The sequence below is a fragment of the Vicia villosa genome, linkage group LG6, assembly GCF_029867415.1.
Source record: "Vicia villosa cultivar HV-30 ecotype Madison, WI linkage group LG6, Vvil1.0, whole genome shotgun sequence".
Taxonomy (NCBI): domain Eukaryota; kingdom Viridiplantae; phylum Streptophyta; class Magnoliopsida; order Fabales; family Fabaceae; genus Vicia; species Vicia villosa.
In genome coordinates this window covers 154,336,828-154,363,242 of record NC_081185.1, presented here as the reverse complement: position 1 = coordinate 154,363,242, position 26,415 = coordinate 154,336,828, and the positions used below count along the sequence as shown (strand labels likewise).

At 34.3% G+C, this 26,415-nt stretch overlaps 4 protein-coding genes across 4 annotated transcripts; 3 read left to right on the top strand and 1 right to left on the bottom strand.

The window, feature by feature from the left end:
• Positions 1-302: 302 nt before the first annotated feature.
• Positions 303-1,651, top strand: LOC131610631 (uncharacterized). Its single transcript, XM_058882628.1, has 2 exons — positions 303-784; positions 1,333-1,651. The coding sequence occupies exons 1-2, from the start codon at positions 347-349 to the stop codon at positions 1,339-1,341; spliced, it is 447 nt and encodes a 148-aa protein (XP_058738611.1). The 5' UTR covers positions 303-346; the 3' UTR covers positions 1,342-1,651.
• A 1,184-nt stretch (positions 1,652-2,835) lies between these two features.
• On the bottom strand, positions 2,836-8,324 carry LOC131615046 (coiled-coil domain-containing protein SCD2-like). Its single transcript, XM_058886562.1, has 20 exons — positions 8,197-8,324; positions 7,761-8,078; positions 7,463-7,510; positions 7,307-7,360; positions 6,500-6,951; positions 6,331-6,412; positions 6,022-6,063; positions 5,724-5,786; positions 5,460-5,513; positions 5,349-5,372; positions 5,180-5,242; positions 4,981-5,061; positions 4,836-4,896; positions 4,378-4,485; positions 4,081-4,196; positions 3,724-3,793; positions 3,550-3,591; positions 3,335-3,375; positions 3,134-3,260; positions 2,836-2,957 (listed from the first exon to the last, which is right to left on the bottom strand). Exons 2-20 carry the CDS (start codon positions 8,076-8,078, stop codon positions 2,836-2,838), a joined length of 1,968 nt encoding a protein of 655 aa, XP_058742545.1. The 5' UTR covers positions 8,197-8,324.
• Positions 8,325-11,254: 2,930 nt separating this feature from the next.
• LOC131612849 (uncharacterized) lies at positions 11,255-13,866 on the top strand. Its single transcript, XM_058884602.1, has 4 exons — positions 11,255-11,578; positions 11,909-12,026; positions 12,120-12,351; positions 13,439-13,866. The coding sequence occupies exons 1-4, from the start codon at positions 11,427-11,429 to the stop codon at positions 13,465-13,467; spliced, it is 531 nt and encodes a 176-aa protein (XP_058740585.1). The 5' UTR covers positions 11,255-11,426; the 3' UTR covers positions 13,468-13,866.
• A 1,814-nt stretch (positions 13,867-15,680) lies between these two features.
• Positions 15,681-21,573, top strand: LOC131610629 (uncharacterized). Its single transcript, XM_058882626.1, has 2 exons — positions 15,681-15,822; positions 17,713-21,573. The coding sequence occupies exon 2, from the start codon at positions 17,814-17,816 to the stop codon at positions 21,042-21,044; it is 3,231 nt and encodes a 1,076-aa protein (XP_058738609.1). The 5' UTR covers positions 15,681-15,822; positions 17,713-17,813; the 3' UTR covers positions 21,045-21,573.
• The last annotated feature ends 4,842 nt before the right edge of the window (positions 21,574-26,415 follow it).

Here is a 26,415-nt window from a genome sequence, read left to right as displayed (position 1 = left end):
CTTCGAATTTGCAGGGGACCAAAATCCTCAAAAAACTAAAATATAGGGACTAAAATTCCGAATTTTAAAATAGGGGGACCAAAACTCAAAAAAAAAGAATAATAGGAGGACCAAAACTATAATTAAGCCAAAAATAAATTAACAATAATAATACTAATAATTTAGTGATGGGGTGTCATACAACAAAATGGGTGCAAGTGCAATTATTGTTTGTTTTATTCCTTTGTCTCTTGCTCCCTTTTATATTCATTGTAAAATATAAACAGATAATATATACTAGCTAATCCTTCCATCTCTAACAACTCATTTGATTAAAACATTATTCTCTTTGTACTATAGTATAGCTATGGCAGTGGATTTTTTGTCAAGAATCACTCTGCGGCCATTCAAGTTAAGCGACGTGGACGGTTTCATGTTGGTAACAGGCGATGATAGAGTAACAAACTTCACTAGAAGGAAATCTTTTGTTTCAAGGGAACAAGCTTTAAACTATATCCAAGATGTATGCATTCCTCACCATTGGACACGTTCCATATGCATTGACGATAAAACTATTGGATTCATATCCATTTCTCCAGGTGGATCTGGTGACCATGGTCATGATGATGACAGGTGTAGGGCTGAGATAGGCTATGCTGTAGCTGCAAACTACTGGGGTCAAGGGATTTGCACCAAAGCTGTTAAGGTTGCTGTGTCACAAGTTTTCAAGGATATTCCTTGTTTGGTAAGGTTGCAAGCTTTTGTTGATATGGAGAATCAAGCTTCACAGAGGGTTTTGGAAAAGGTAGGGTTCTTTAGGGAGGGTGTACTTAGAAAGTATTCGTATGTCAAAGGGAGAGTTAAGGATATAGCTTTTTTTAGCTTTTTGTTGGAGGATACTCATTGTCCCTTTTGAGTTACTTCTTCTTCACTATTTAAATAGTAGCTATTTGTGCAATTCATCATTCATTCAAGTTAGGTATCACTATGTTGGTGACAAACACTGCTCAATGGTTTTTGGAATTATGCATTTCTATAAGGCTGAATTTCAATGTCTTAGCATATAATGAATTGCATACTTAATCACTATTTCAACAATTGAAGATGCCTAGTTGTGTTTTTGACAAGTTGCATACAGACATTCCAAAACTAATGGTCATCCATATATGTCTATCTAAAATATGTTCTGATGACATGATATTGTTTCTAAGGTCTAAATGGATCTAAAACTTGTATAAATAGGGGGTCTCCAATTCCCATGTTGTTTATTAAAACACAACACATCAGAATGAATACAAATCTCTATTTTATATTTGTTTATTTCATTGACACAAAGTCCCCATTTCAATTTAGGGTCTCTGAAGACATAAATTTTGTCAATCTAAAACCCAAATTGAATACTCTACTGTGATATCCAGAAAATCGAAGAGTTTTCAAGCTTGAGTATCGCTCACCTTCGAACTGAAGAGGGATGAAGATTTAAAGGTAATGTAGAGTATATTTTACTGTTACTTATCAAAGGGTCCGATTGAAGTGGATGCGACGATTGCAAGATCAACCAAAGATATTATAAAAATATTGCAACATCCTGAAACCACTCGTTTGTAATGAAGTGTAATGTTAAATTTATGTTAATCGATTATCTATGTAACGTTAAGTATTTTGATGTTAATTTGTGTTGTTTTTCTAACATGTTGTCATTGTTTTTGGTTGTTTTTATTTTGAGCTAATAAAAAATATTTCGGATATGCATCTTCAGACTCTCCCTAATATTGATACAGAGATGCATCTCTGAACTAAATTCTGGCAAAATAAAAGTGATTCACCTATATGCACTAATGAGTGTGTAAAAATGATACATTCGGATATGCATATCCAGATTCTAGGGACATTTGTGACTTTTTACCATGATGGGGAAGCACCCCATGGGGGGAAGAGAGTCCTCCCCAATTATTTGTGGGTGCCAGGTCAAATTCTCGTGAGAGAGTGAGACAAACTTGAGATATTTGACAATATCCAACCCGTTTAAGCAAGGCCTATTGCAAAACAATTGACCCAACACGAGGGATCCTACAATCCTAGCTCAAACTCGCAAGCTCGACCACGCCATGAACCTCTAGGGATATTGACTGCATTGCGCATGAAACCATGGACGTTGATTGTAAAATCGTTCCATCCTAAGAGCCAGCTAGCAATCTTGACTAAAATGTAACCAAAATGTATTACATTTGGAAGGTTGCGCTTTCCACCCTTATATGTTATCTCATTCCACCGTAAAAAGTCTCAAACACCCCTTGCGTCTGGAGATGCATATTCGAACGCACTTAAAATCACACTAAGACGTGCGTTATAAGTGAGACGTTCTTTATTTTGCTTTAAAAAATGTCTGGAAATGCATCTTAAGATTCCTCTGGAGATGCATCTCCGTAAAGTGTCATGTTTAATGTATTTTTAGACATTTTCTTTAGGCAAAATATGGGTGTCTCACTTGCAACACCTTTGCTGCTGTGATTTTAGGTGCGTGCGGAGATGCATCTTCAAACACATGAAAGTCTTTTTAGATTTTCAAGGATGTGGGAGGCACATCTAAGGGTTGGAAAGAACATTTCACTATACTTGTAGAGTCAGAAAACATGTTTAAACCATCTTATCAGCCATGGTCCATTATATAAAATAAAATAAAATATGAATCGAATCTATTATTAACACACTTTTTTATATTATCATAACAACAGAGAACATTGTTTCTACTAAATATAATACACTGAAAGTATTGCATATTCATCCAACTCAATGTGAGGGACAACTTGGACAGCAAGAAATTGAAAATAAAAAACCTACTTTAGCTGTCTATCATCAAAAGTCAGATCGACTTGGCACTTTGGAATTGTCAATATCCTGTTCCAATTCTCTGCGAGATTCATCCCACAACTGTGCTTCAATTCCCAATTTCCTTATCTCTGCAAGTCCGCGTTCAACTGCCAAAAGGATATGTTAGAATAGCAAATCTTACAGATTTAGTTTTTACTTATTAAGCAAGTTACTGCAATCCAAATTATGTTACTGTTACTGTAACCTATTTTGTAATAGTTCTTCAGACTTGTAAGTTGCAATGTAATTACAAGGGATAGGAAGAATGGAATTTACTGTGTACCATCAACTGCATCTTGTGAGGAAGGGGTCTTAGAGTTATGACTGATCCAATACTGCAAACGTTCATCTGCGATTTCAGGTTCTATTTCGTGTCGTTTTGCTCTTCTCCAAATATAAGTAAGCCAAGCCTAAACATTTAAAAATAGGACGTTACTGATGAGCACTGTAATGAAATGCGGAGAATTTCATTGTTTGCACGTACCTGCTTAAAAGATACATCTTCAGCCTCCTCCTTGCTCAATTCTGAAAGTAAAAATTTGTTTTTTAAAGAGTTATAACATGTTAATATCACTTTTCTAATGCTAGTTCAGATCCCACAGCAGCGTAAATGTGAATCAAGTTACAGACATGAGAGCTGTTAGGACCATACACAAGGTCATTTGTATGCAAATGCAAAGGGTGACATGGAAAACTTACGAAACGCGTCACACTGCCCTTCAAGCGGTAGCTTTAAGTCATCTATATCCAAAATATCAAGAGTCAGACCCCATACATATAGAAATATTTGACAGAACATAACTCGCTAAGTATGAGATGACAACTACGTTGGCAGATAAAAATTTAACTTATATGCATTATAGAACTTTGCACCTGAAAAACCAGCTTTCAGTAAACTCGGTCGCCTATGTTGAGCCAATGCAACTGCCAATGCTTCTTCTACCTTCAAAACAATTACAAAGAAGAAATGCAGCCATAAGAAACCCCCATTGTTCTCTTTGATAACTATCAATTGCCATTGAATAAATCAAAAGACTGCACAAGGCTCATTGGTCTCATTTAATCTAAAATGAAAAACTGATTATAGTAGTGTTTATCTCTTAAGTTTATATACAGCTTAATCAGAAACTTAATATAACCGCCATCTATTTAACTTAACTAGCGCATAATAATATTAGAGTAGTAAAGGAAATGTGTGCACATTTTAAAATAAAGATATTTAACAAACACCTTTAGAGAAGCCAATTCCCGCAAACCTTGCTCAACAAAAAGCATGTTCTCGATATTTCCCTCTCCAGAAAGTTCATTCAGGTCACGTTGATCTTCTGTATCATCTAAATCAAGGTCTGTGGCGTGGTGCATAAATTGAGAAAAGTTAATATCAGTCCAAATTATACTTATTCATAAATTGATAAATAAATTAAAACAAAATTCAGAAAACCGATTAATAAAAAAAACATATAAACTAGAACGGATTAACTATATCAAGACTACAGAAAATTTTCCAGCGTAGTATATAAACATGACCTGTTTCCTCTTTAGCTTTCTCTCCTGCAGCCAATACGACATCAACAGGATTACCAGCAAAGGTAGACCAGTACTTGCATTTCGTTTCAGCAATCTCGGCATGAATACCTGCCATATATCTCATTGCCATTAACATTAAATGGAACATGAAAATTTCCCCTTTTATTGTTCACTGCCATTACACAATTTTTTTTTCTATTTGTTAAAATTCAAAGTAGTATCACATTTTTTAGGTGATTTTATCTAAATTTTGATCAAGAGAAAAGCGTGTTGATATGTTCAACAGTGTGTTGCTAGCATTATTCATGTAGTATTAAATCTAGGAAAATCAAATAAGTTACACTTGAGATTATCAAAAATATGTGAATTATATGCAGATAATTCATTTTTTTTAACTAAGCAAAGAAAATCATAGAATTCATGTTGTTATATTTTAAAAACTAATCAAATGACCTTACCATGTTGAAGGCATAAATTCCAATACCGAGCTAGCCAACACCTCTTCAAAACAACCTCTTCCTGAGAGACAAAGGAAAATCGCATAACTAATGAAGAATGTTAAAATGAATACATTGTATTGTTATTATCATCATTAAATCCAACCATTTCTTCTGGTGTGAGTATCATTCGTTGAGTCATAAGTCGAAGCTTCTCCAATGCAGATGTTGTTTCCTCCATAGCAGTCTAATTAAAAAAAATGATATATTACATTTGATTTATGAGCATAATATTTCTTTGCATCGAAATTGGCAGAAGAAATTGAAACAAAACCATAGAACGTACAAGGTAAAATGCTGGATACCTCAGCATCTAGTGTTGTATTGCCATGAAAACCTCCATGTTTTGAAGCATTTCTCAGAGCAGCCTGAAAAGGAAAATGATGTCAGCCACTCTTCCTCCTAATGGTTGGTTATATTACGGTGAATGCATAAAGAATAGGAGAGCATTAGTGAAAGGAAAAGTGCACAAACCTCTCTTTGTTGCAGTGCTGCCTCCTTCCTGAAAAATAAAAAGTACAATACATGTTAGGAAAGAGAAAAAAGTTCAGGAAAACTGAACTTATGAGATAATTGGTGCTAAACTTGCCTGCTTAATAGGCGAGCCTCCAAAGTTACCCCTTCTCCAAGATTAGCTACCTGGAAACAAAATGCAGAGAAAGTTGGGATAATTGGTGCTTAATGTTCATGTATAACGAAATGCATGATACTGTTTTGTTAAACTCATAAATTCAATGCACTGTTTTTATTAAGAAAGTATTTAATTTAATTCAATATATTTGGCGATGTATAAAATATCAAATTCATTATATGATGTAGCAATATTAGGTGCTCCCTGAAATGTATTACCTGTTGCTCTAGTTGCCTAACTCTCGATTCAGCTTCCTCGCATCTCTCCTCTGCAAGTCGAAGCTGAGGGAGGGAGGATACACATGTCAATATGGCATGCTCAAAAAGTGTGTATGCAAAACATAATCACTTCTAAGAATGAAGAAAAAAAAATTAATGTTATAATCAACAATGTTTCAACATAAATTATACGAGATTCGTTTCACTCTTCTACATTGTCATGTTACAATTATAAGCATCACAGCTAAAATCTTGAAAAAAACATAGTATCTATAAAGATAACAAATTTATCTATCACCTTTTCGTGTAAATTGTCCCTTTCTTCTTGTAGCATATCAAGCTGCATTGAAATTTACATCTCATTAGTAGATTCCTAAAAAGAGATAACAGTCACATATGAACAAGGCAGTCCAAGATGAACCGACGATAAGGACTCGATGAACCGATGATAAGAACTAAAAGCAATTGTTTTTGAAGTTGCAACGACCGAATCCAAACAAAAATGATTGTACACGGACTTAAAACTATGAAACACTACAATTTTGAAAACTAAAATCATATTTAAATCTAATAACTTCTAAGATTTTATTAATTTCATTCACCATACCTCATCCTCAAGCTCAGTAGTTTGACGTGGCAGCTGATTGACATTCTCTCTTACTTTCATACTGCCCAAATCAAGTGACAATCTACATGTTCATCATCAGATATGCATGGCATTACAAATAAGCATAAAAATCACAGACCAAACAAAAACAACATTTTCTTTATGATACCTTCTATCTCTTTTAGTAATATCCGGAAGAGACTCCGAGGGATGAATACCAAGCGAAGCCGCCGGTCTGAGCGTGATAGGCACACTCGCCGGAACCAATGGAACCACCTTAGAAAGTCCACTAGGCCGCCCTGCGTTCGCTCGAGCAGAAGGCGGTTGATCATTGCTCACATTACTTGATTGTGATGACCTGGAAAAAGCTAAACTGCGTGCGGAAGGAGACATATCGAGAGCTCGATTCCCCGTTGAACGGGCGGAGGGTGGTTGTTGGTCCCCCTGGTTGGCATTGTGTATGGCGATACGTGGCGGAGTTTGGTCAGCGCCGGAGAATGATGATCGGACGCTTGATATGGTTCGTAAAGATTGGGATTGGTCTTGAACGGAGCGAACTGGCGGTGGTGCTGGAGAACGTGATCTTGCAGACGGTGGTTGATCTTGAGACGAGCGAAATGACTGGTTTCAAATTTTCAAATATTAAGTGATTAATTTAGAAATAGTTTTAAAATAAAGACATGAATATGTTTAGATTTTGTGACATTTGTTTATAAATAAAGTACGAGTAGAGTAAGTAATTTCTATGTTTGAAGGAGTATTTATCAAACTTACTATATTAAATGTTGTTGCAATTTTTTTATATTTGAGTTCTACTTCTATATTTCCGAGAAAAAAAGTAAAAGAGTACTACAAAGAAAATTTGTTCATCTTATTGTATGCTACTACTAAGTTATGAAAGGGAAATAAGAAATCAGCTACCAATTAAGGTAACTTGTGTCTTTCATCTTAATGTATGATAAAAAACAAGTCATACCATTGGTGACCGCGATCTTGCAGATGGAGGTTGTTCCGGAGAAGAACGAACTGTCTAATCCAAACAATTACTAAAAAATGAGATTTCAACTTTTCACACAATTTACAAAACATTGTGATCCAAATAACAATTCAAACATTGTGAAGCAAAAATTACCATTGGCGATCTTGCTCGTGGTGGAGGTTGATCTTGAGTACTCTTTGTCTAATATTCAAAGAACAACATTCAATAAATAACAACATCAATGTGAATAGGAGAGAAAGCTACGTAGCACCGACATTTCTAGAAAAAGGCGTATCTAGACTTGCACTAACACTTGTGATTTCATTTAATTTATTTATTTTTTCAAATTATTAACCGTGTCTCCGTAGTAGTGTGTGTCGGGGTTGTTTTTAGACTTCTGTGCTTCATAGAAAGAAAAGAAAGAAGCAATGATAGTTAGTTAGTTAATTACCATGGGAGAACGAGGTCGAACCGCGGGTCTTCTACCGGCAAGTCCAATACCTCCGGTGCCACTGATTGAAGTGTAATCAAGAGCAATGTCGTCGTCTTCTTCTTCCTCTTCGCCGATCGGTTGATGCGACATAACATGTGCAAGTCTCTGAGCGGCAGCTTTTGTGGAGGTATTTTGTGCTCTCTTCGACATGGCAACACCGCCGGTGGAGCCCGTACGTGTATGACGGTGTATCGGCGACATTATCACCGGCGAAGACGGCGATGTCGGCGTCCCCGTTGAACTTTGCTGCCTGTCGTACATTCTCCGGCGATCCATCTACGTAACAGAAATAAATATAAATAGGAATATATAAAAAATGTTAAAAAATGTGATCGCGTTTGCATGGTGATAATATTGATTGACCTTGTTAGGTTATGATTAAAATAACAGTTACCTGAGAAATGAGATGGTGTAAGAAAGTGAAATGGTAATGGTGAGACGGAGATTGGAGTGGTGGATGTTTCTGTTTGGGAAGACGGAGGATTCGTTCATGGACAGAACATAATTGGATGGGAGATGTGACGTGGAATGTTTCCATTTTGTAACAGTCTCCGAACTTTATGTAATTAATACAGCCATTCATTGGCACAAATTGTTTTTTTTCTTTTTTCTATTGGGTAAGTTCATATTGACGATCTACTCGTTAAAGTATATGAATCCATTAATATAGTCTCGACATATTAAAAGTAAAGATTAAATCAACAAGTTTTATATGATTTAGGAATTACAGTATACTTATCGGAATTAAATAGTTGAGAACTGAAATGTCTATGATATGTTAAGACAAAGGTCTTTTAAGGGTTTTTATTTAAAGAGAGTTTGTGATATATGAATTATGAGAGATGTTGTTCTTTTTTCTTCTTTTTAAGTATGTCTACATTGAGTTTAACTTTTATTTTCGTTCAGTGTGGCGAATGACTTATTCCTTTGATATATGAGACGTGAGTTTAGCCAATCAAAAACTTAAAAATGTTCATTTCGTCTAGGGTAGATTATTTCCTATCATGTCGGACGACATGGTGAGCTCAAGGTTAATGTGGTAACTTGGGTCATGGTCTCTGATCGGTCACCAATTGTACGTATATTTCACCAATTATCTGGTAAAAAAGCGGTCATTTCGGTAACACTTTGGTTTATCTTTTCTTTGTTTTGATTCATTTATTTCAATTGTTGAAGTAGTTGTTATTTTTAGTTTTCGGTAGAATTAAACGCTTTTGATTGCTTGTGTTGGTAGTTTTTGGTGATTTCAGGTGCAAAGAAGGATCGCCGAGAAAATGGCACAAGAACGGAAGAAAACGAAGCGAGAAACCACGCAGTGAAAGTTGACACGGGCGCCCGTGTCAGCTAGCAACATTAAAAAGAGGCTTTTTTAGGAGAGGGCAGAAGCTGACACGGGTGCCCGTGTCAAGGGACACAGCCGTGTCAGCTGGAGCGGCCAGATTTTATTGTTTTGCTTTGTTTCACTAATTCAAGTGTCATTAAGGGCTTTTTAGAATTTTCGCATGAAAGGAAAGTAACCTAATACTATTTAGATCTAGATTGAAAGAAGTCTTGGTATCTTGGATCATATTGAAGAATTTTGACGGAGAGAAAGAAGAACAACGAATTCGGAGAACGAAGATCTTCAAGGGCAAAGTGCAATTGAAGATTAAAGAAGACCGGATTTATTGTAATGTCTAACACTTCTTTACTAAATTCTTTGAATTTTATGAATACTATGAGTAGCTAAACCCCCCAATGCTAGGGGGTGTCCCTGAATTGTCATTGTTATGAACCTTATTTCTATCAATTTATGTTATTGAAGTTTTAATGAGTTTATCTTTATTGTGCAAAGTTTTTAATGCATTTTCTATCGAACATATAGTTTTCGGATTTACGGTTGAGGTTTAGGTTGGACAAACCACTCAACGTATTTTGCACAATAATATTACGGTGAAATTGGTTAGGAATGAGAATTAAACTGTAGTAACCGTCTAAGTCTTGATAAATTGCGGTAGATTGCTTGATGTTATCTTTATTGGCTAAGGAATTAGGATTAGAGATAATCACCAAAGGTTTTCAGTTAAGGAATTAATGAAAACAATTCTTGAGATTCGGTAGTAAACCATTCTAACTATATTTCATAAATTGGGGAATCGAGTTCATTGCTAGGCGATTTAAACACCTAACCTAGCATGCTTTCTCATACAGTCAAGAACTTTTATTTTACTCTGGCTTTAATTTGTTATAATTTAGATAATTTCTCAACAAACAAACAAACCCCATGATATTTTGTTCAATTGAATAATTTTAAAACTTGTATTTCCTACGCAGTCCTCGAGTTCGATACTGGGTATAAACCCCTTTTTTAAACTATAGAAGCAAAATAGTACACTTGCTATTTTTTCAATCAGTCTCACTAAATAATATCAAAATGGGCTTGAATTATAACATCAATTCCTTTAGACTTGTAACGACGAAGTGGTTTAACGAAAAACATAATAGCGTACAATCCTTCAAACACGAAGCATGTAAGAGTGAAGTGGTTTAAGGAAAAACAAAACAGTCTACAATTCCTCAAGCATGAGGTCTATAAGAGTGCAATGGTTTAAAAAAAACATAGTTGTTCACAGTCCCTCAAGCACGAGGCCTACAATGATGTTATATATGGATTTAAGATTGAATTTTGTACTTGCGTTGAGTATTATTAATGGACTTTAATTGCGTTATGGAGCATAATAAGGATTTTAGTTTACCAAATGACTCCAAATACAAGAAAGAGTGAATTGTAAAAAATTGAAAATTGAAAATATTTTAAAATTTCCTATTTAAAAAACAATTTATATTAAGTTGAACAAAGATAAAGCATAAAAGAACATAGAAGAAGAAATTAGAAAGGAAAGGAAATAAACGACAGAATTATAAAGAATAGTGTCATTATTATAGAAGACACAAATGCATGTAGGAGTCGAACTAATTGGCGCCTCCTTTATAATTGTATAAGGTGGCACCATCTCATTTGGCTAAGTCAAAAAGTCATGCATGGAGGAGTCATCCCATTTGGCGCATCCCTTATACTTTAAGAGGAGGAGCCATTTTATTTGGCGCCTCCTTTATAACTTTTTCTGAAACATGGTTATTTGCGTAATTTTCTCCAAAACGTAGTTATTTGTGTATTTTTTTTTCAATACTTGATTATTAAAAAAATTATCTCACCATTCCCTCATTTGTCTAAATTATTTTATATATATATATATATATATATATATATATATATATATATATATATATATATATATATATATATATATATATATATATATATATATATATATATATATATATATATATATATATATATATATATAAAGAAACCAAACACGTAAAGAAGGTGTATTAGTAAAATAAAGAGTGGTAATAGACACTTCTTATATTTCAAGTCTAAGCCCGGTTCATAAATAAACTCGGCCTGTTATTGCAGTTTGGTAGCATGCGTGGATCTGAGAGAGGTAACTGAAGCATGACGATGAGCAACGAAATCTAATCAGATTCAAAATCAATCATACTGCAAACAAGCTGATTCAGTTTCTTCCATTTCCTCCATAGCTTCAGAGCGAGAGAGAAAGATATAGAAAAAGAGCGAAAATGGTGAGGGAAGTTTCAGAGAGTTGCGTCGATAGCTTGATGACAGAAATGGTTGCGTGCTATTGCAATCGATTCTACGCCAACAAACCTGAACTCGCTGCTCGCAGGATCGAAGCCATCGGTTATCAGGTCGGTCAACAGCTCTCCGAAAGGTTGTTCTAAACCCTAATTCTCTCTAATCACTTTCATCGTCGAGATCTAGTAACATTGATCATACTTAGTTTTAGTAATTATAATCAATCTTAACCTAAATAGGATTAGTCTATTTCTTGATATGTTATTATGGATTATGGATCCCTGAAGTGAATTGTCATGAAAATGGAATGAATTGATTAAAATTTGATGTGCGTGATTCAGATATACTGGTGAAGTGTTTTTGTATCTAATTGTACGTTATTTTGGATCTCTGATTCTCTGAAGTGAATTATTATGAAATTGTAATTGTAATTGTAAATGATTGGAATGTGATGTGTGTGATTCAGATATACGATGGAGCGGCCTCGGTTTGGCGATCATTTGGAAGCAATCAAGTTTATTTGCAAGGATTTTTGGTCTGAGGTATTTAAGAAGCAGATTGACAACTTGAAAACTAACCATAGGGTGAGTTCAAAGATGAATACTGAGTGGATTGAATTTATAGATTTATTTTATTTTATTTGGTTTTGATGGTTGTTTTATTTGGTTATGTTGCAGGGTACATTTGTATTGCAAGATAATAAATTTCCGTGGCTCGCACGGATGTCGGTTGATCCATCTGCTGATAATGTTAGTTCAGTTGAGGATTATTCTGCACCGACAGCTGAAAGTAAGGCAGCACAGGCTATGAGCATGCATCTGTATTTCCCATGCGGGATCATTAGAGGAGCTCTTTCCAATTTGGGAATTCCATGTGCAGTTTCTGCAGACATATCAAGCCTTCCAGCATGTAAGTATCTCCCTCCTCCCTCTCTCTTTTAGACACATGCGGAGATAAGAAAGGTTACTTAAAGGTAGATAAAAGTTCCGTTCCATTTTTCATGTTTTCCGGATGCATAATTGCATGTGAATAATTCGATTTGTTTGGAAAACTTTAAATAGGTTCTTGACTAGTTCACAGTCAATGGCCTACAGTGAGAAGTTCAAGAGTGTGAGAGCATCATTACTTTTTTAAAGTTCCGTTGTCAGATTTGTGATACAGTTTTCTTGATCAAATTTATGTTGGGTGAAGTTGTATGTCTGTATTTTAATTATGCCCAAAACTGTATGCTTTTGCAAATAGATGTGTATCACTCAGCTCTTCACCATGAAATGACAGCCTAGTGCATAAAGGCATCCACTCTTGTGGGATATGGTATGAAATAGATGTAATCAGCCTTAGCCCTATAAGTGGAGACCTTAGAGGCTCACAAGACTGTCTATGTGCTCGGAAACAGCTCCCTTTCTTACCCTCCCACTATAAATAAACCTGATTTTTTTTTTTGGAGGGTAATGTTTTAGCTTATTAAAATTCTAATCCATGATAATCATGTCACTTAGTTAGCTCTCCAATTATTTGTGATCTATGTTTCTTTCCATTATGGAATAGAATTATTTTAGAAAAAATTTAATTCTAACATTTGTTTGTTAATTTAACAATTCAAACAATTTCCCCCGTTTTCCCTCCTAAGAGGGTATAGAAATTTATTAGTTGGTCTATGCTTTCCATGTTTGTATATAATAAACCATCTCATTATTCATGTATGGGCCTATGCCTCTTGGACTAGTAATATTATTCACATTGCAGTCTGTATCTGGAATGCACGTTGTTGTTGTCATTGACATTACATTGTCGTTAAATGTGTTTTGCCCTCATTATTTATGACAGACTGTTATCAACTTATCATTGCATCAAGCGAAATCTTTCATTTTGCATCAAATATAGTTCTAAGCATCTTTCTCTTTGATATGAAGTTGTCAACCAATACATGAAAATTCCTCTTGTTCAATTGTTTGCACGTCTTTCTCTGATCAATCTTCTTTTTATCATTGAGCAGGTTCATTTGTGGTCCGAATAAAAGCTTGATAAATTTGTACTACTGCTGCAAGGGTAGCATTAACATTGTTCAGAACAATCGCTTGATGTCTGTGACTGTGCTCTTTACCCCAAATTTGCTGGAGTGGGGGAATGTTTCTTTATAATGTTTAAACTATCAAGTACTATTGACTTGGTTGTATAGGAAGAGTTCTTGAGGAAGTGTTTTGATAAACGAGGTCTTGGTTCTTATGTATGCAGATTTGATGGAGATTAGGATAGCATTGTGCTTCATTCACATACTTTGGCACACGGTGGAAAGAGGGTGGGGATTTCAGTCATTGTAATGTTAACCCACTTATATGGAATGAATGCTACCATTATATTTGAAAACTTTTATTTTCCTTACTAGATCACAAATTGGCTCGACCAGGTTTCTTTATACTAAAAGGATGGGTTTAAATTTATAATATTGGAAAATGGAAATATTTCATTAGGAACTTTATCTGATATTTATTCTAATATTTATTCAATAGCAAACCTTTTAAGTTTTAAAGAAAAAAACTTAGGGGAGTACTTATCTCACTTATGGGTGAGTTTGAAGATGCATTTTATTAAAAGCCAGTGAGTTTTTTTTTGAGATGGATCCCTAAAATATGTTTTGTTAGTGAGTTTTTTGGAGTTGCATCCCTAAAATATGTTTTGTTAGGTCAAATCAGAAACAACAAAAAACAATGGGATAATGTTGAAAAACAATATAAATTAACATCAAAATACTTAACATTACATAGATAATTGTTAACATAAATTTAACATTACTTTTCATTTCAACATCCTTAGAGTATCTTCGGTCGATCTAACAATTGTCGCATCCACTTCAATCAGACCTTTTGTTGAGTAACAATAAAATGTACTCCATATAATATTTAAATCTCCATCCGTCTTCAATTCAAACTTGGTGAACCGTATTTTCCCTTCATCATTAATCGAGGGTGAACGATGCCCGAGTTAGACAACATTTTGGTTTTTTGGATATTGCGGTTTTTTGGATATTGCAGGAGAGTATTCAGTTTGAATTTTAAATCAATGAGAGGTATGTCCTCGGAGACCCTAAATTGAAGTAGGGGTTTTGCATCATTGAAATACACAAAAGCAAGATGGGGATATGTATTCATTCTAGTTTGTTGTGTTTTTGTAAAGAGAGGCCCCTTATTTGTACAAGTTTTAGATCAATTTGAAGGTTAGAAACAATATACTTTCATCAGGGCATATTTCAAATATGCATATCCGACAACGCTATATTTTGTACAAAATAAGATTTTTTTCAGAGGTGCACATCCATAAAATCTCCTATTTTTTTTTGCAATTAAAACGGAGGGTGTACATATTCGGACTCACCCAGAGCATCGTTCATATAGGACATAATATACAAGCCAAAATTTTGAAACATAAAAAGTGACTAAAAAGTATTCCCAAATTCTATAAAATTAAAGTAGAATAGACATTACATATATCTCAAATTGTATCGAGATTACATCATTAACAATATTACATAAAAAAATAGTTACATTGGTGGATAATAACTAAAATGTATCAACACATCTGTCATTATCTAAATCTATATTTATTGGTGGTTCCTTCTTTAACCTTTTTCTTATTTGATTATTTTTCAATGTCGCTCAATTTGGTGAACTCTTCGATTGTTTCCACAAAGTGATCTGACCAAGTTTCAGGATCTTTTGTTAAATGTCGTCCACTCCGACGATGTCTATGATATATGACATCCGAATTTCAAATAAACTTAAACAAAATATTGTATTTTTTAAAATCATCCGATACACATGATACATTCAAATGTATTTTGAGGTGGCCTACTCCCAAAATGGAAAAAAAATGAATGTTGCTTAAAAATCATTTCTTATTTCAAAAGTGTTAGTAACAATTTAAAAATTTCGTACAATTGAGTTTTAATAGATAAAATAGCAACTAAGATATGTATATTTCGAAAATAAAAATATCACATCAATTAAATATTTAAACGAAACATTATTCCATCCTTAAACTTTTTTCTTGAAATAGTTAAAGAACTAAAATTGATTTTTTTAGTTTAACTTGTAAGTTAAAAACAAGTGAAACTTATTTTTTCTACAAATCATCTAAAAGTTTTACACATTGAAAAAAAAGAGAGATCATTGAGAGAATATAATGAGTTTCTTCCTTTGAACCTAACCCTTATTTTTACACTTCCCGCTTAAGAGGTTCATTCATTATCTAACACAATAATTAATTAAAAATATAAATAAATATAAATAAATAAACAAACCAGTTCAAAATCACTCAAATAAATATTAAATAAACAAACACCAAAATCACGCAAGTACCAAAATCTTCGCAGCCGCGTTGCAGGTAAGTTCCATCATTTCCGAATTCATCACTTTCTGTACTTGTTCATTTCTCAGATCGAATTTTTAGGGTTCTTGATTGATCTTGTTTTCGTTTCAATTTTTATTGTGAAATCCACTGAAAATTAGGGTTTAGATTATGCTCTCATGTTTTGACCTAACTTTACGGTCATAATTTCAATTATTCATGTGGCAGTAGTTTTTTTTTCGTTACTTGAGCTGAAATGAAATCAACGACATTTTTAGGTTTCTTGTTTATTGCATGTTTAGATCTACTTTTGCAGTTTTGAGAAAAATGTGGATTTTTAATTTGCAGTATGGGGAGAAAATGTTTTTTTTTTTTTTTTTGGGTTTTGTTCTCTTTTCAATTTGTCTCATGTTTTTATTGCATTTTTGGTAAAGTTGTTGTCTTTCTTCTAAGCACTTTAGAATAAGGTTCTATTTGGTAAAACTTATGTATACGATAAGCTAATTGATAGTTGAATAGTTGTTTGATTGAAACTAATGGCATGTTTGGATTGGCTTTTGGAAAACCCATAATCAATTCTAGAGTTGTAGAAATGATTCTGGGTGATTTTGAAGTGTAAGTGTTTGTTTCATCAAAAGTAGAATTGATTATGCTTTCATAATTGATTCTACTTGAAGATAGAATTTGTAATTTCTACCTTCAGAATTGATTCTGGGTGATTTTTACACTGAAATTTATTGTTCACTCACTTTTACATAAATGTATCCAAACATAAATCAAATCTACTAAACTCAATTCTCTTAAAATCAATTCTACTAAACTCAATTCTGCCAAAATCAATTCTGTTCACCGTCAATCTAAACACACCCTAAAAGTGATTGGCAACTTCAGTTGTTGAAATGGGTGATAAATATAAATGACATGAAAGTACAGGTTTTGTTAATTTTTACGTCTTTATAATTTTTCTTGTTCAATATTTTGTAAATTATATGAATTCGATTGAGAATTTTTTGTCTAACTAAACTTGTTTAAGTTCATTATTGTATATTTTAATTAAAATTAAATAGTCAATAGAAATCAAGACGCATCCATACAAAATTTCATTAATAATTGAAAGCATATATGCATGGTCATACAATCGTAGAATAATGGGCAAGTGATAACACATGCAGTTGCTTTTTTCTAGAAACACGTGGGTGGTTAAGTATGCATGCTCATACAATCGGAGAATAATAGGCAAGTGAAAACGCATGCAGTTGCTTTTTTTCTAGAAACACGTGGGCAGTTAAATATGCATGCTCATACAATCGGAGAATAATCAGCAAGTGATAACGCATGCAGTTACTTTTTTCTGTTATTTTATAATGAACAAGGTTAAAAATGAAATTTTTTTAGGCTTATAAGCTATATTCTCAAATGCTATTTGAAATTGCATCTCAAGAAAAGATATAAGCTAGTGAGATTAATCATTATTGATTTAATTTCATACTTATATTTGTTTAGATACCTTAGCAGGTTTATTTATTGATGATCATGGTTTTGTTAAATTGGTTTTAGTGAGTTTTGAATTGATGCAGTTTATGTTTAGATACCTTAATTGATGATAAAAAAATTTAATTGAAAATTCAAGCTGTAAGCAAAAGTATGGGATAATCTGTGACTTCAATGGGATTCTACAACCAAACTTTATTTTAGAGAAAAACATGATTTTCACATAAAAGCACATCTGTTGGTATTTGAATGAGACTTTGGGTTGAAGCATATGTCGACGCAAGCATGTAATAAGTCTTATTAGAAACTTACTTTCGAAGCCTAAGTTTCAGCTAAAACTGATGTTGCCAGCACTCACTTTGTTTTGTTTTTGCAAGCAATTCACGACATTCTTGTTTAATGGTTCATTGATTTTTTTTTGGCTTTGTCAATCAGGTGGAAATGTTGCACTGTGTCTGAAAGGCAGAAGTTTCCCTGTCTGTGTGTTGTATGATTGAGGGAAACTACATTAATCGAGTTTTGCTTTTATCTTACACATGGAGTGCAACAAGGATGAGGCTCTGAGGGCAAAAGAAATTGCTGAGAATAGATTGCAGACTAGTGACTTTGCAGGGGCACTGAAGTTTGCTATGAAAGCTCGGCGACTGTTTCCTGATACCCAGAACATCACTCAGATCATTACTATTTGTGAGGTTCACTGTGCTGCACAGAACAAACTCTCTACGTCTGATATGGACTGGTATGGAATTCTTCTAACTGATAAATTTTCTGAAGAAGCAGCGATAAAGAAACAGTATAGAAAACTTGCACTGCAACTTCATCCTGATAAAAATAAATTCGCTGGGGCAGAGGCTGCTTTCAAGTTGATTGTGGAAGCTAACAGAGTATTAAGTGACCCAGCAAAGCGTTCTTTATATCACATGAAGATTAGCCGCCTTGCAGGAATTAAAGCACCTCAGGCTCCATCCCATCACCATAATAGTTTTCATGCACAGTTCCATTCTCAAAATTCGAATTCGAATAAGCAGGAGACATTTTGGACATCATGCCAACATTGTAATACTAAGTACGAGTACTACAAAAACATTATAAATGCTACCTTGCATTGTCGACAATGTCTTAAACTCTTCAAAGCTCGCGATATAGGGTCGCCGGTTGCACCGTCAGGACATACATCATCATTTTACAGAAATAAAGATATTCCAAACCACATGCCACCAAAAGAAGCATCACAAAGTAATGGTGGAAAACCTTATGGTAAAGGACCGGAGGACATGTTTGTGCCCCTTCGTCCTGAATCTACGACAAAACATGGGGCTGGAGAAGGGGCCTCTTCTAAGGTTCGAAAGAGTAAAGATGGCCATGGTACTGCTGGTGTGACAAAGGCTGCTGCTGGAACTTCCAACCGTGCTACATCTAAGGCCAAGCCCCCACGGACCCAAACAAATGTTGGAAGTAAGAGAGCAAGGCAGTCAGCATCAGCAGATTCAGTTGATGGAAATGGCATGAAATATAGCAATGTTCAAGAAAATGGTGTTGATCCTTCTGGACTTGACACAGGAGTCCATTCTAAGAAATCTTCCAGGAAAAAGCAGCACGCTTCATACACAGAAACTGCTAGAGATGGTGAGTTTGAGAATGCTTCCAAAAGGCCACGACAAGATGAATCTTCTAAGACCACTAAAGTGGAGAGAAGAGATGGGCCTTCAAATGGTGGGTTGTTCAATAAGACAAGTTCAACTAGTTTCACTGCTGATGTGGCTGGTCAGAATGGAGAGACGAGAAACAAAACAAATGGCCAACCTGAAAAAACAGTTTTAAGGAATAAAATGAAAGTTGAGCAATCGAACTCGAAAAGAAAGGAGACATCCAATCCCGATATTATATTATGTCCTGATCCAGAATTCAGTGATTTTGATAAGGTTAGAGCAAAGGATTGTTTTGCTGCTGATCAATACTGGGCTATTTATGATGATACTGATTCTATGCCAAGATTCTATGCTCGCATCAAGAAGGTTCACTCCCCTTTCAAACTGGAATATACTTGGCTGGAACCAAATCCAGATCTCAAAGATGAGATAGAATGGCATGAAGCAGATTTGCCTATTGCGTGCGGTAAGTACAGACGTGGAAGTACTCAGACAACTGGAGATATTGATATATTCTCTCACATGGTGCATTGTATAAAAGGGAGGGCTAGAGGTTCTTATTTGGTATATCCCATGAAGGGAGAAACTTGGGCAATTTTCAGACATTGGGATATAGGATGGGGTTCTAAACCTGAAAAGAATGCAGAATATCAATTTGAATTTGTGGAAGTCCTTGCTGATTTTGATGAGAAAGATGGTGTTAAAGTTACTTATCTGAGCAAAGTGAAAGGGTTTCTTTGTCTCTTTCAGCAAACTGTGCAGAATGGAGTTGGATTATTTTATGTTCCACCTAATGAGTTGTATAGGTTTTCACACCGAGTTCCTTCATTTATGATGTCTGGTGATGAAAGGAAAGATGTTCCAAAAGGATCATTTGAACTTGACCCTGCTGGCCTGCCTAAGAGTGTTTTTCAGGTTCAAGTTGGCGATCCGGGTGATGTGATGGAGGATGGAATGTTAAACAATGGAGTCAGTTCTTGCAAGGAATCCTCCAAGCGTAAAGTTGATCAGGCAAAGTGTAACGAGAGTATTCCCAAAGCAAAATTGCGAGAAAGTGGTGGTCTTGAAAGAGTTCAACCTATCAATAGAAAGTGGTGGTCAAACGCAGAAAATATGGGCAATGGTCATACAAGTACTAGTCAACATATGGTCAGAGAACACGATAAGAACACTAGTCACAGGGACTACAGTCAACCGGAAGGAAATGAAGCTGCTGCAAGCCAGACCAACAAGAATTTCAAGACACCACAGAAACCCAACAAGAGAAATTATCACGCGGAGACATCGACAGTTCGAAGGTCACCTAGAGATTTAAGCAAGAAAAATGATGCAAGAGGCGCTGGTGAATGTGCCACTAGCAAGTTGGCTGATAATCATTCCAACACTAACAATAATATTAAGGAAACTGTGTTTTCTCAGTCGGTGGGAAGTGATCACGCGTGCTTGAAAAAAGAATCCGGAGTTGTGGGAGCAAGTTATGACTTTAATAAGGAAAAATCTAGGGAGATGTTTCGGTTTGGTCAGATATGGGCAATATACGGTGATAGAGATAATATGCCTGTTGTTTATGTTCAAATCAAGAAGATTGAATCCACCTCTAATTTTAGGTTGCATGTATCCGAACTTGAACCCTGCTCGCCCCCAGAAGGTTTCCAGCGAGCAATATCCTGTGGTTCCTTCAAAATAAAAAAAACCAAACCCCAAATTCTCTCTCCCTCAGCATTCTCTCATCAACTAAAAGTTGAACCCATGGAAAACAGTATATATGAAATTTACCCTAAAAAAGGTGAGATTTGGGCTCTATACAAGGACCATAACTATGAACTTACTTCTTCAGACCAGGACAGAGGCAGAAGTGAATGTCATATAGTAGAAGTATTAGCAGATAGTGACAAGAGTATAGAAGTTGTTATTCTGTTGCGTTTTAGCGGTTCTCAGCCAATTTTCAAGGCTCCCATTACGCGGCGATCTAAGACCGGTATAATTGAAATATTAAGAGAAGATGTTGGTAGATTTTCACATCAGGTTCCTGCTTTTCAGCATACTGGAGAAGACGATCTTCATCTCAGAGGGTGTTGGGTGGCAGATCCGTCTTCAATTCCTGGTTTTGCAGTATAGCCATTTTTATTGCGTCTAATTTTGTTTGTTGTTAACTTGTGTTTTACTATACAATTAGACCCAGCTGTTGTATGAAGTATAAGGAATGTATGGAAATGGCAAAAAAGATTTCATCATTCCATATTTTGATCTGTTGTTTTGGTTACAGCTGCTGTTTTTGTCTTCTAGATTCTGTTTAATATCAGTGGATGCTTGATTTGGCACCACCAAAGACTTGTGTTGGCATATGAGTGTATCCTTCACTGTCAAGAGAGAAAAAAGTAGAGGACATGATGACACAGAAAGGGGGTCTTTCATGGGAATTCGTTTCCATCCTTACATGAATAGGCTACACTGTCTATTATCTAGGGGAGAAACTATTTTCACCCTTGTACCATTTTTTGAAAGGTTTTTTTCCTCTTGATCTTGTATTACTATTTCCCATTTGTATTTGTTACATTTTCAAAGCCTATACATTTACAGCTAAATCTGAAATACTTATCCAATTCGACTTGATTTTAATGATAAAAATGGGTTGGCTGTTATCAAATTTGCTTCAACTCTAATGGATTCTGCTCCTATAACAACTCACTTTGGATTATAAATAATTGATTATTATGTAAGAGATTAGAAGGTAATGTATCGGTGGTGTAAGACTTTTTTACAAATGTTTTCATTTTTATATATTGATTTTTAAAATATCTAAACATCGTTACACTATTAGCATATACTCCCTCTGTCCCAAAATAAGTGTCACATTTACTTTTTAGATTCATTGAATATTTAATGTATCTGGTCTCTATACAGATTAGATACATTAAATATTCAATGAACCTAAAAAGTAAATGTGACACTTATTTTGGGACGGAGGTAGTAACTAATAAGTATTTAAGTTTATAGTTTAAAGTTAGGACCAAAACCAAACTTAAGCTGTCAAAAAAAGAAGTTTATAGTTAGTTTATTGAAATGACAATTGCTTCTTTTTACATTTTTATTCATTATACTGTAAGATCCCTTCTAACCACACATAGGGTTGTTCATGGAAGCGGGTTGACCCATGAATCCGATAACCTAGTTCGAGGGTTGACCCATGAATCCGATAACCTAGTTCGAGTCAATCTATAAATTATTTGAACCCGTTAATTTACAGATATATCCAACTCAATCTACAATAATTCATATAGTTTTGGTTCGGATATCGGGTTTGAGTTTTGCAACTCGCGGTCCCGTTGATCCCATCCATTGATGTTACATTAGTAATTTTTTTATTTTTTATTATTATTTTAAATAAAAATATAAAATTATTATTTCAGTAATAACTATCATTTTTCTAAAAAAAACATTATTCTCCACCAATAATAATACTAAATCAACGAGTTTATGTAATTGTAATACTAAATGGTCTTTTATTTTTTTTTGTATCATTTCCAACTTACTTATTTTATAAAAGTAATGTGTCTTGAGGAATTTTATACTATTATCTAGTGTTATGTCAGGTTGATGAATATTATTATATACTATATGACGTGCTTCATCCATTTCGTATTTTGTATGTTAAAAGTGAGTATAAATGTATTGAATTGTGTTATAATATTTTAAATTTTTTTTTTTAAAATTTGAAACACAATCCACGAACCCAATCCAACCCATAAATAAATAGATCAGTTCAGGTTGGTTTTGATAATGAAATTGCGGGTTGGACTGCAAACCCAACCAGTTGAAGTTTGAACGGGTTGGATAACAGGTTAGGCCAAACCCGGTCCAACCAACCCATATACACCCCTAACCACAGTACCACACAGCTATGCATAATTGTTTTTCATAAAATATTGGGAATTTTTTAGTCCACCCTATGAGGTGGAAAAGAACTTTATGGAAAATAAAAAATGCCTATAAGTTTTTGGAAATATATTTTAGGATGCACCGTTTGTATTATCTAGCATGCACAAAGATATCATCACCCTATAGTCAAATAAAATTTATTTTGAAGCTAAATCTCTGTTCAATAGTTTGCAATGAATTTTTTGATGCGCTTCAGTGAGTTATTCAGAGATGTATTTTTGAATATTTGAAGTGAGAATTTTATAATCCGTCACCTCTGCATGCAAGATTATTCTAGAGATAAATCTTCAGAAAAATCAAATGTGCAATTGTTAAAAACAACCACATACATGATCAGACCTCATATCTATTTTTTCCATAAATCCGCCTTCAAAAATCTTTCGATTATCAATCTAGATTTTTACTCAAAAACTTCATTATTATGTTTAATCAAATCAAAAGGTGCAAAAGAAATTGGAATTCAAGGTATAGTTCATTTAATTCAAGGTAAAGTTCAATGTAGAAGCTCTTACCATACGACGACAATTACAAAAATGTGAAGATCGAATACCACTTGCCTTTCGTTGACAAAGAATGAAAGATTGAGTTCAGCAACTATAAGCTAAAGACGGTCGCTGATTTAGGGCTATGAGGGATACTTTTTTCCGTTTAAAATCAAAAGTTCTGATCGAGCTGTATGCAAATGTTTCGAGATCGGTCGATGATATTATCAAGATGTTGTAACGTTCGCCTGGATATTGAAATATAGTGTTTGATTTATGTTAAAATCTCTTATGTATTGTTAATTTTATGATATCGTTAATTTTATTTTGTCAATAGGCTGCTTTTTGCTTATGTTTTTCTGCTTATGCTTCAGGACACTCCAGAAATACATCTTTGTAAATTTTACAAAGATACATCTTTGGGATAAAAGTTGGCACAAATTTAGGACCTTGTTCGAAAACAAACTAAATAGTACGCATTTAGTGTGTTCGAAGATGTATCTCTGAAATACGGAGACATAATCGTATTTTCATGCGGCGTGCTAAAGATGTCTAGGTGTATTAAGAAATCTCCAGAATATTTACACTTATTTGTTTCCTCTAATTTTCACCATTATGAATCTCAATACGTTTTTTTTGTGAATATAATTTTTATAATATTATATATTTTGATCAACAAAAAATTTAAAAAGATCTTTTTTAAAAATATTTTGAATGAAAATTTAATTTAAATAATTTTAATCTAAAATATAACTTTAAATATTTTATCTTTTTTATATATTAAAATTTTAAATAATTACTTACATCTAAATTAAAAAATATATTTTAAAACAAAACTAGGTAAAAGGAGATGGTGTGAAATCGTGATACAGACATATTGACATTTAAAGTAGGGATGACAACGAGTAGGATAGGATCAGATGCGGATTTCACACTACCCAAACTCGCACCCAAACCCGAACCCAAACTCAAAGGCTATTCGGGTGGCAAAATATCATCCATGTCCATACCCGTTGAGTTTGGGTTTTTTCACTCAAACCCGAAATAAAACTCACAAAATACAACAACAATATTGAAAATTTTCATTAATTTTTCTACAACTTTCCAACAACAACATTACAATTTTTTCATCGATTTTACTACAACTTTCCAACATCAACATTACAATTTTCCATCAACATTGAAATTTAAATTAAAGTCTAAAACTTTTCATCAAGCTTGTTACACTTATATATATTTAGGGACACTTATGTAAATTCAGGTCTAAGCGGGTGTGGTTTCAGGTTTGAGTTTTACACTACCCAAATTTGCACCCTAAATATTGGGTGGCACCCTGTTGAAGCTGTATAGCGGCATGCAACAAAATTTTTGGAAATATTTATCCGGGAATTATCGTGTCCACATAGAATGATATAAAATGTCATTCAACAGTTTCTATGGTTTTCAACTCGGGTTGAATGGGTAAAAAGGATAAAAACAGAAAAGTAAATATCAACACAAAAGAATTCATTCTTCAGAAAGATAAGATTTATCAAGCATTGCATATAATCTACTTCTCACAAACTTAAACTTATCAACTAGTTATACTCAACCTATGATACTCGTTTATGTCATCACGAGGGTCCATTTCTGGAGCACCTACGAGATCAACTCACAACCAAGATTACCTCTAACGCAAAGTTGCGAGAACATCCGTATTCTTGCATCTAGGATCTCTCGCGCGCCGCTCAAACACGAAAGCATTAAGTACATATACCCATAATGAATTTTAGCTCTAAATATATCTCTAGAGTTCAGAAACTATCAGATAATCATCATATATAAGGATTCAAGAAGTTTATCTCTAAAGCAACCCAAATCCCGAGCACAGAGAAAAAATCTAAGACAATAATCAACACAAATTTATAAAGCAAGTTTTATATAACGCCATGGGCGACAAATATACATGAGTTCAAAGTAAATACATACACAAAATCCAACTATAAGAGAAAACACAAAGAGGAAGAGAAATGAACCGAAGATCTCCCGGGTTGTCAGCTCCGTTCGACGATCACTCCACCTCCAATCATCCAAATGCAAGCTCCATAGTTGTTTTCTAACCTTATCTAACCTAAGAATGATAGTTTGATGAGTTGGGAACAAATACCCCAAAACATAACCTAAAAATGTGATTTTTGCCCCTTTTAAGGAGCTGCTGTCTCAGACAATCTCGTTAAGCGAGCTTAGCTCGTAAGTGGTAGCAGATAAAACCAAATTTTGTTTTCACCATAACTTGAGAACCGTAACTCCGAATTGCACCCGGTTCGAAGCGTTCGAAAGTTTATTCAATGTTCTATCTAACAATGACTAAATGGTAACCAAATAGATGATTTTTATCATCCTTATTTTGAGCCTTATTCTTTGATGAATTGGTAAAATTTGCATTCTTGAAGCTTAGCCTATGGCCTTTATTACTCAATGCTCCAAATATGCATGAATACCTACAAAATGAATGAAAAACTATTAATCGGTATACAAATGAATCAAAAACACAAGTATGCACATATTTACACAAAAATTAGGATATTATTATAAAAACAGAATGAATAGAATCAATAAGTGCCATGATAATATACTAAAAATATCGACATTTTGGCACTTATCACACCCGAACCCGAACCCAGTCAACTCGAGTTTTGACCCGTTGACTCGAGTTCGAGTGCGGGTGGGCCCCGTGAATTTTGATCTACCAGCCATCCCTAATTTAAAGTGCTTGCGGTACACAAATCTCTTCACTTTTCATTTGGGAATTCCTAATTCAATCTACAGTGGTGGAAAAATATCTCACGAAAATTTAAGAATGTTCTTTTAATTTTAGAATTGCATCTTTGAACACATTTCGAACTTTACTAAAACACGCCCCAACTGAGCCTAACCCCATATTTTTTTAAAATTTATTTCGGTAATACATCTTCCTACGCACATATCAAAAATTTCCTAATTTAATAATTTAGTGACCTTTTTGGAAGTGCATTTTTGAATTTGTAAAGCGGGAATTTGAAAACATGCTACATTTGCATATTAGTCAA

Coding starts and splice junctions, on each gene's coding strand:
- LOC131610631 (XM_058882628.1), top strand. CDS start 347: ATGGCAGTGGATTTTTTGTCAAGAATCACTCTGCGGCCATTCAAGTTA.
- LOC131615046 (XM_058886562.1), bottom strand. CDS start 8,078: ATGGATCGCCGGAGAATGTACGACAGGCAGCAAAGTTCAACGGGGACG. Junction 5,514..5,723: donor TTAGGCAACTAGAGCAACAG/GTAATACATTTC, acceptor TTTTGTTTCCAG/GTAGCTAATCTTGGAGAAGG. Junction 5,062..5,179: donor ATACAACACTAGATGCTGAG/GTATCCAGCATT, acceptor TTTTTTAATTAG/ACTGCTATGGAGGAAACAAC.
- LOC131612849 (XM_058884602.1), top strand. CDS start 11,427: ATGGTGAGGGAAGTTTCAGAGAGTTGCGTCGATAGCTTGATGACAGAA. Junction 12,027..12,119: donor ACTTGAAAACTAACCATAGG/GTGAGTTCAAAG, acceptor GTTATGTTGCAG/GGTACATTTGTATTGCAAGA. Junction 12,352..13,438: donor CATATCAAGCCTTCCAGCAT/GTAAGTATCTCC, acceptor ATCATTGAGCAG/GTTCATTTGTGGTCCGAATA.
- LOC131610629 (XM_058882626.1), top strand. CDS start 17,814: ATGGAGTGCAACAAGGATGAGGCTCTGAGGGCAAAAGAAATTGCTGAG.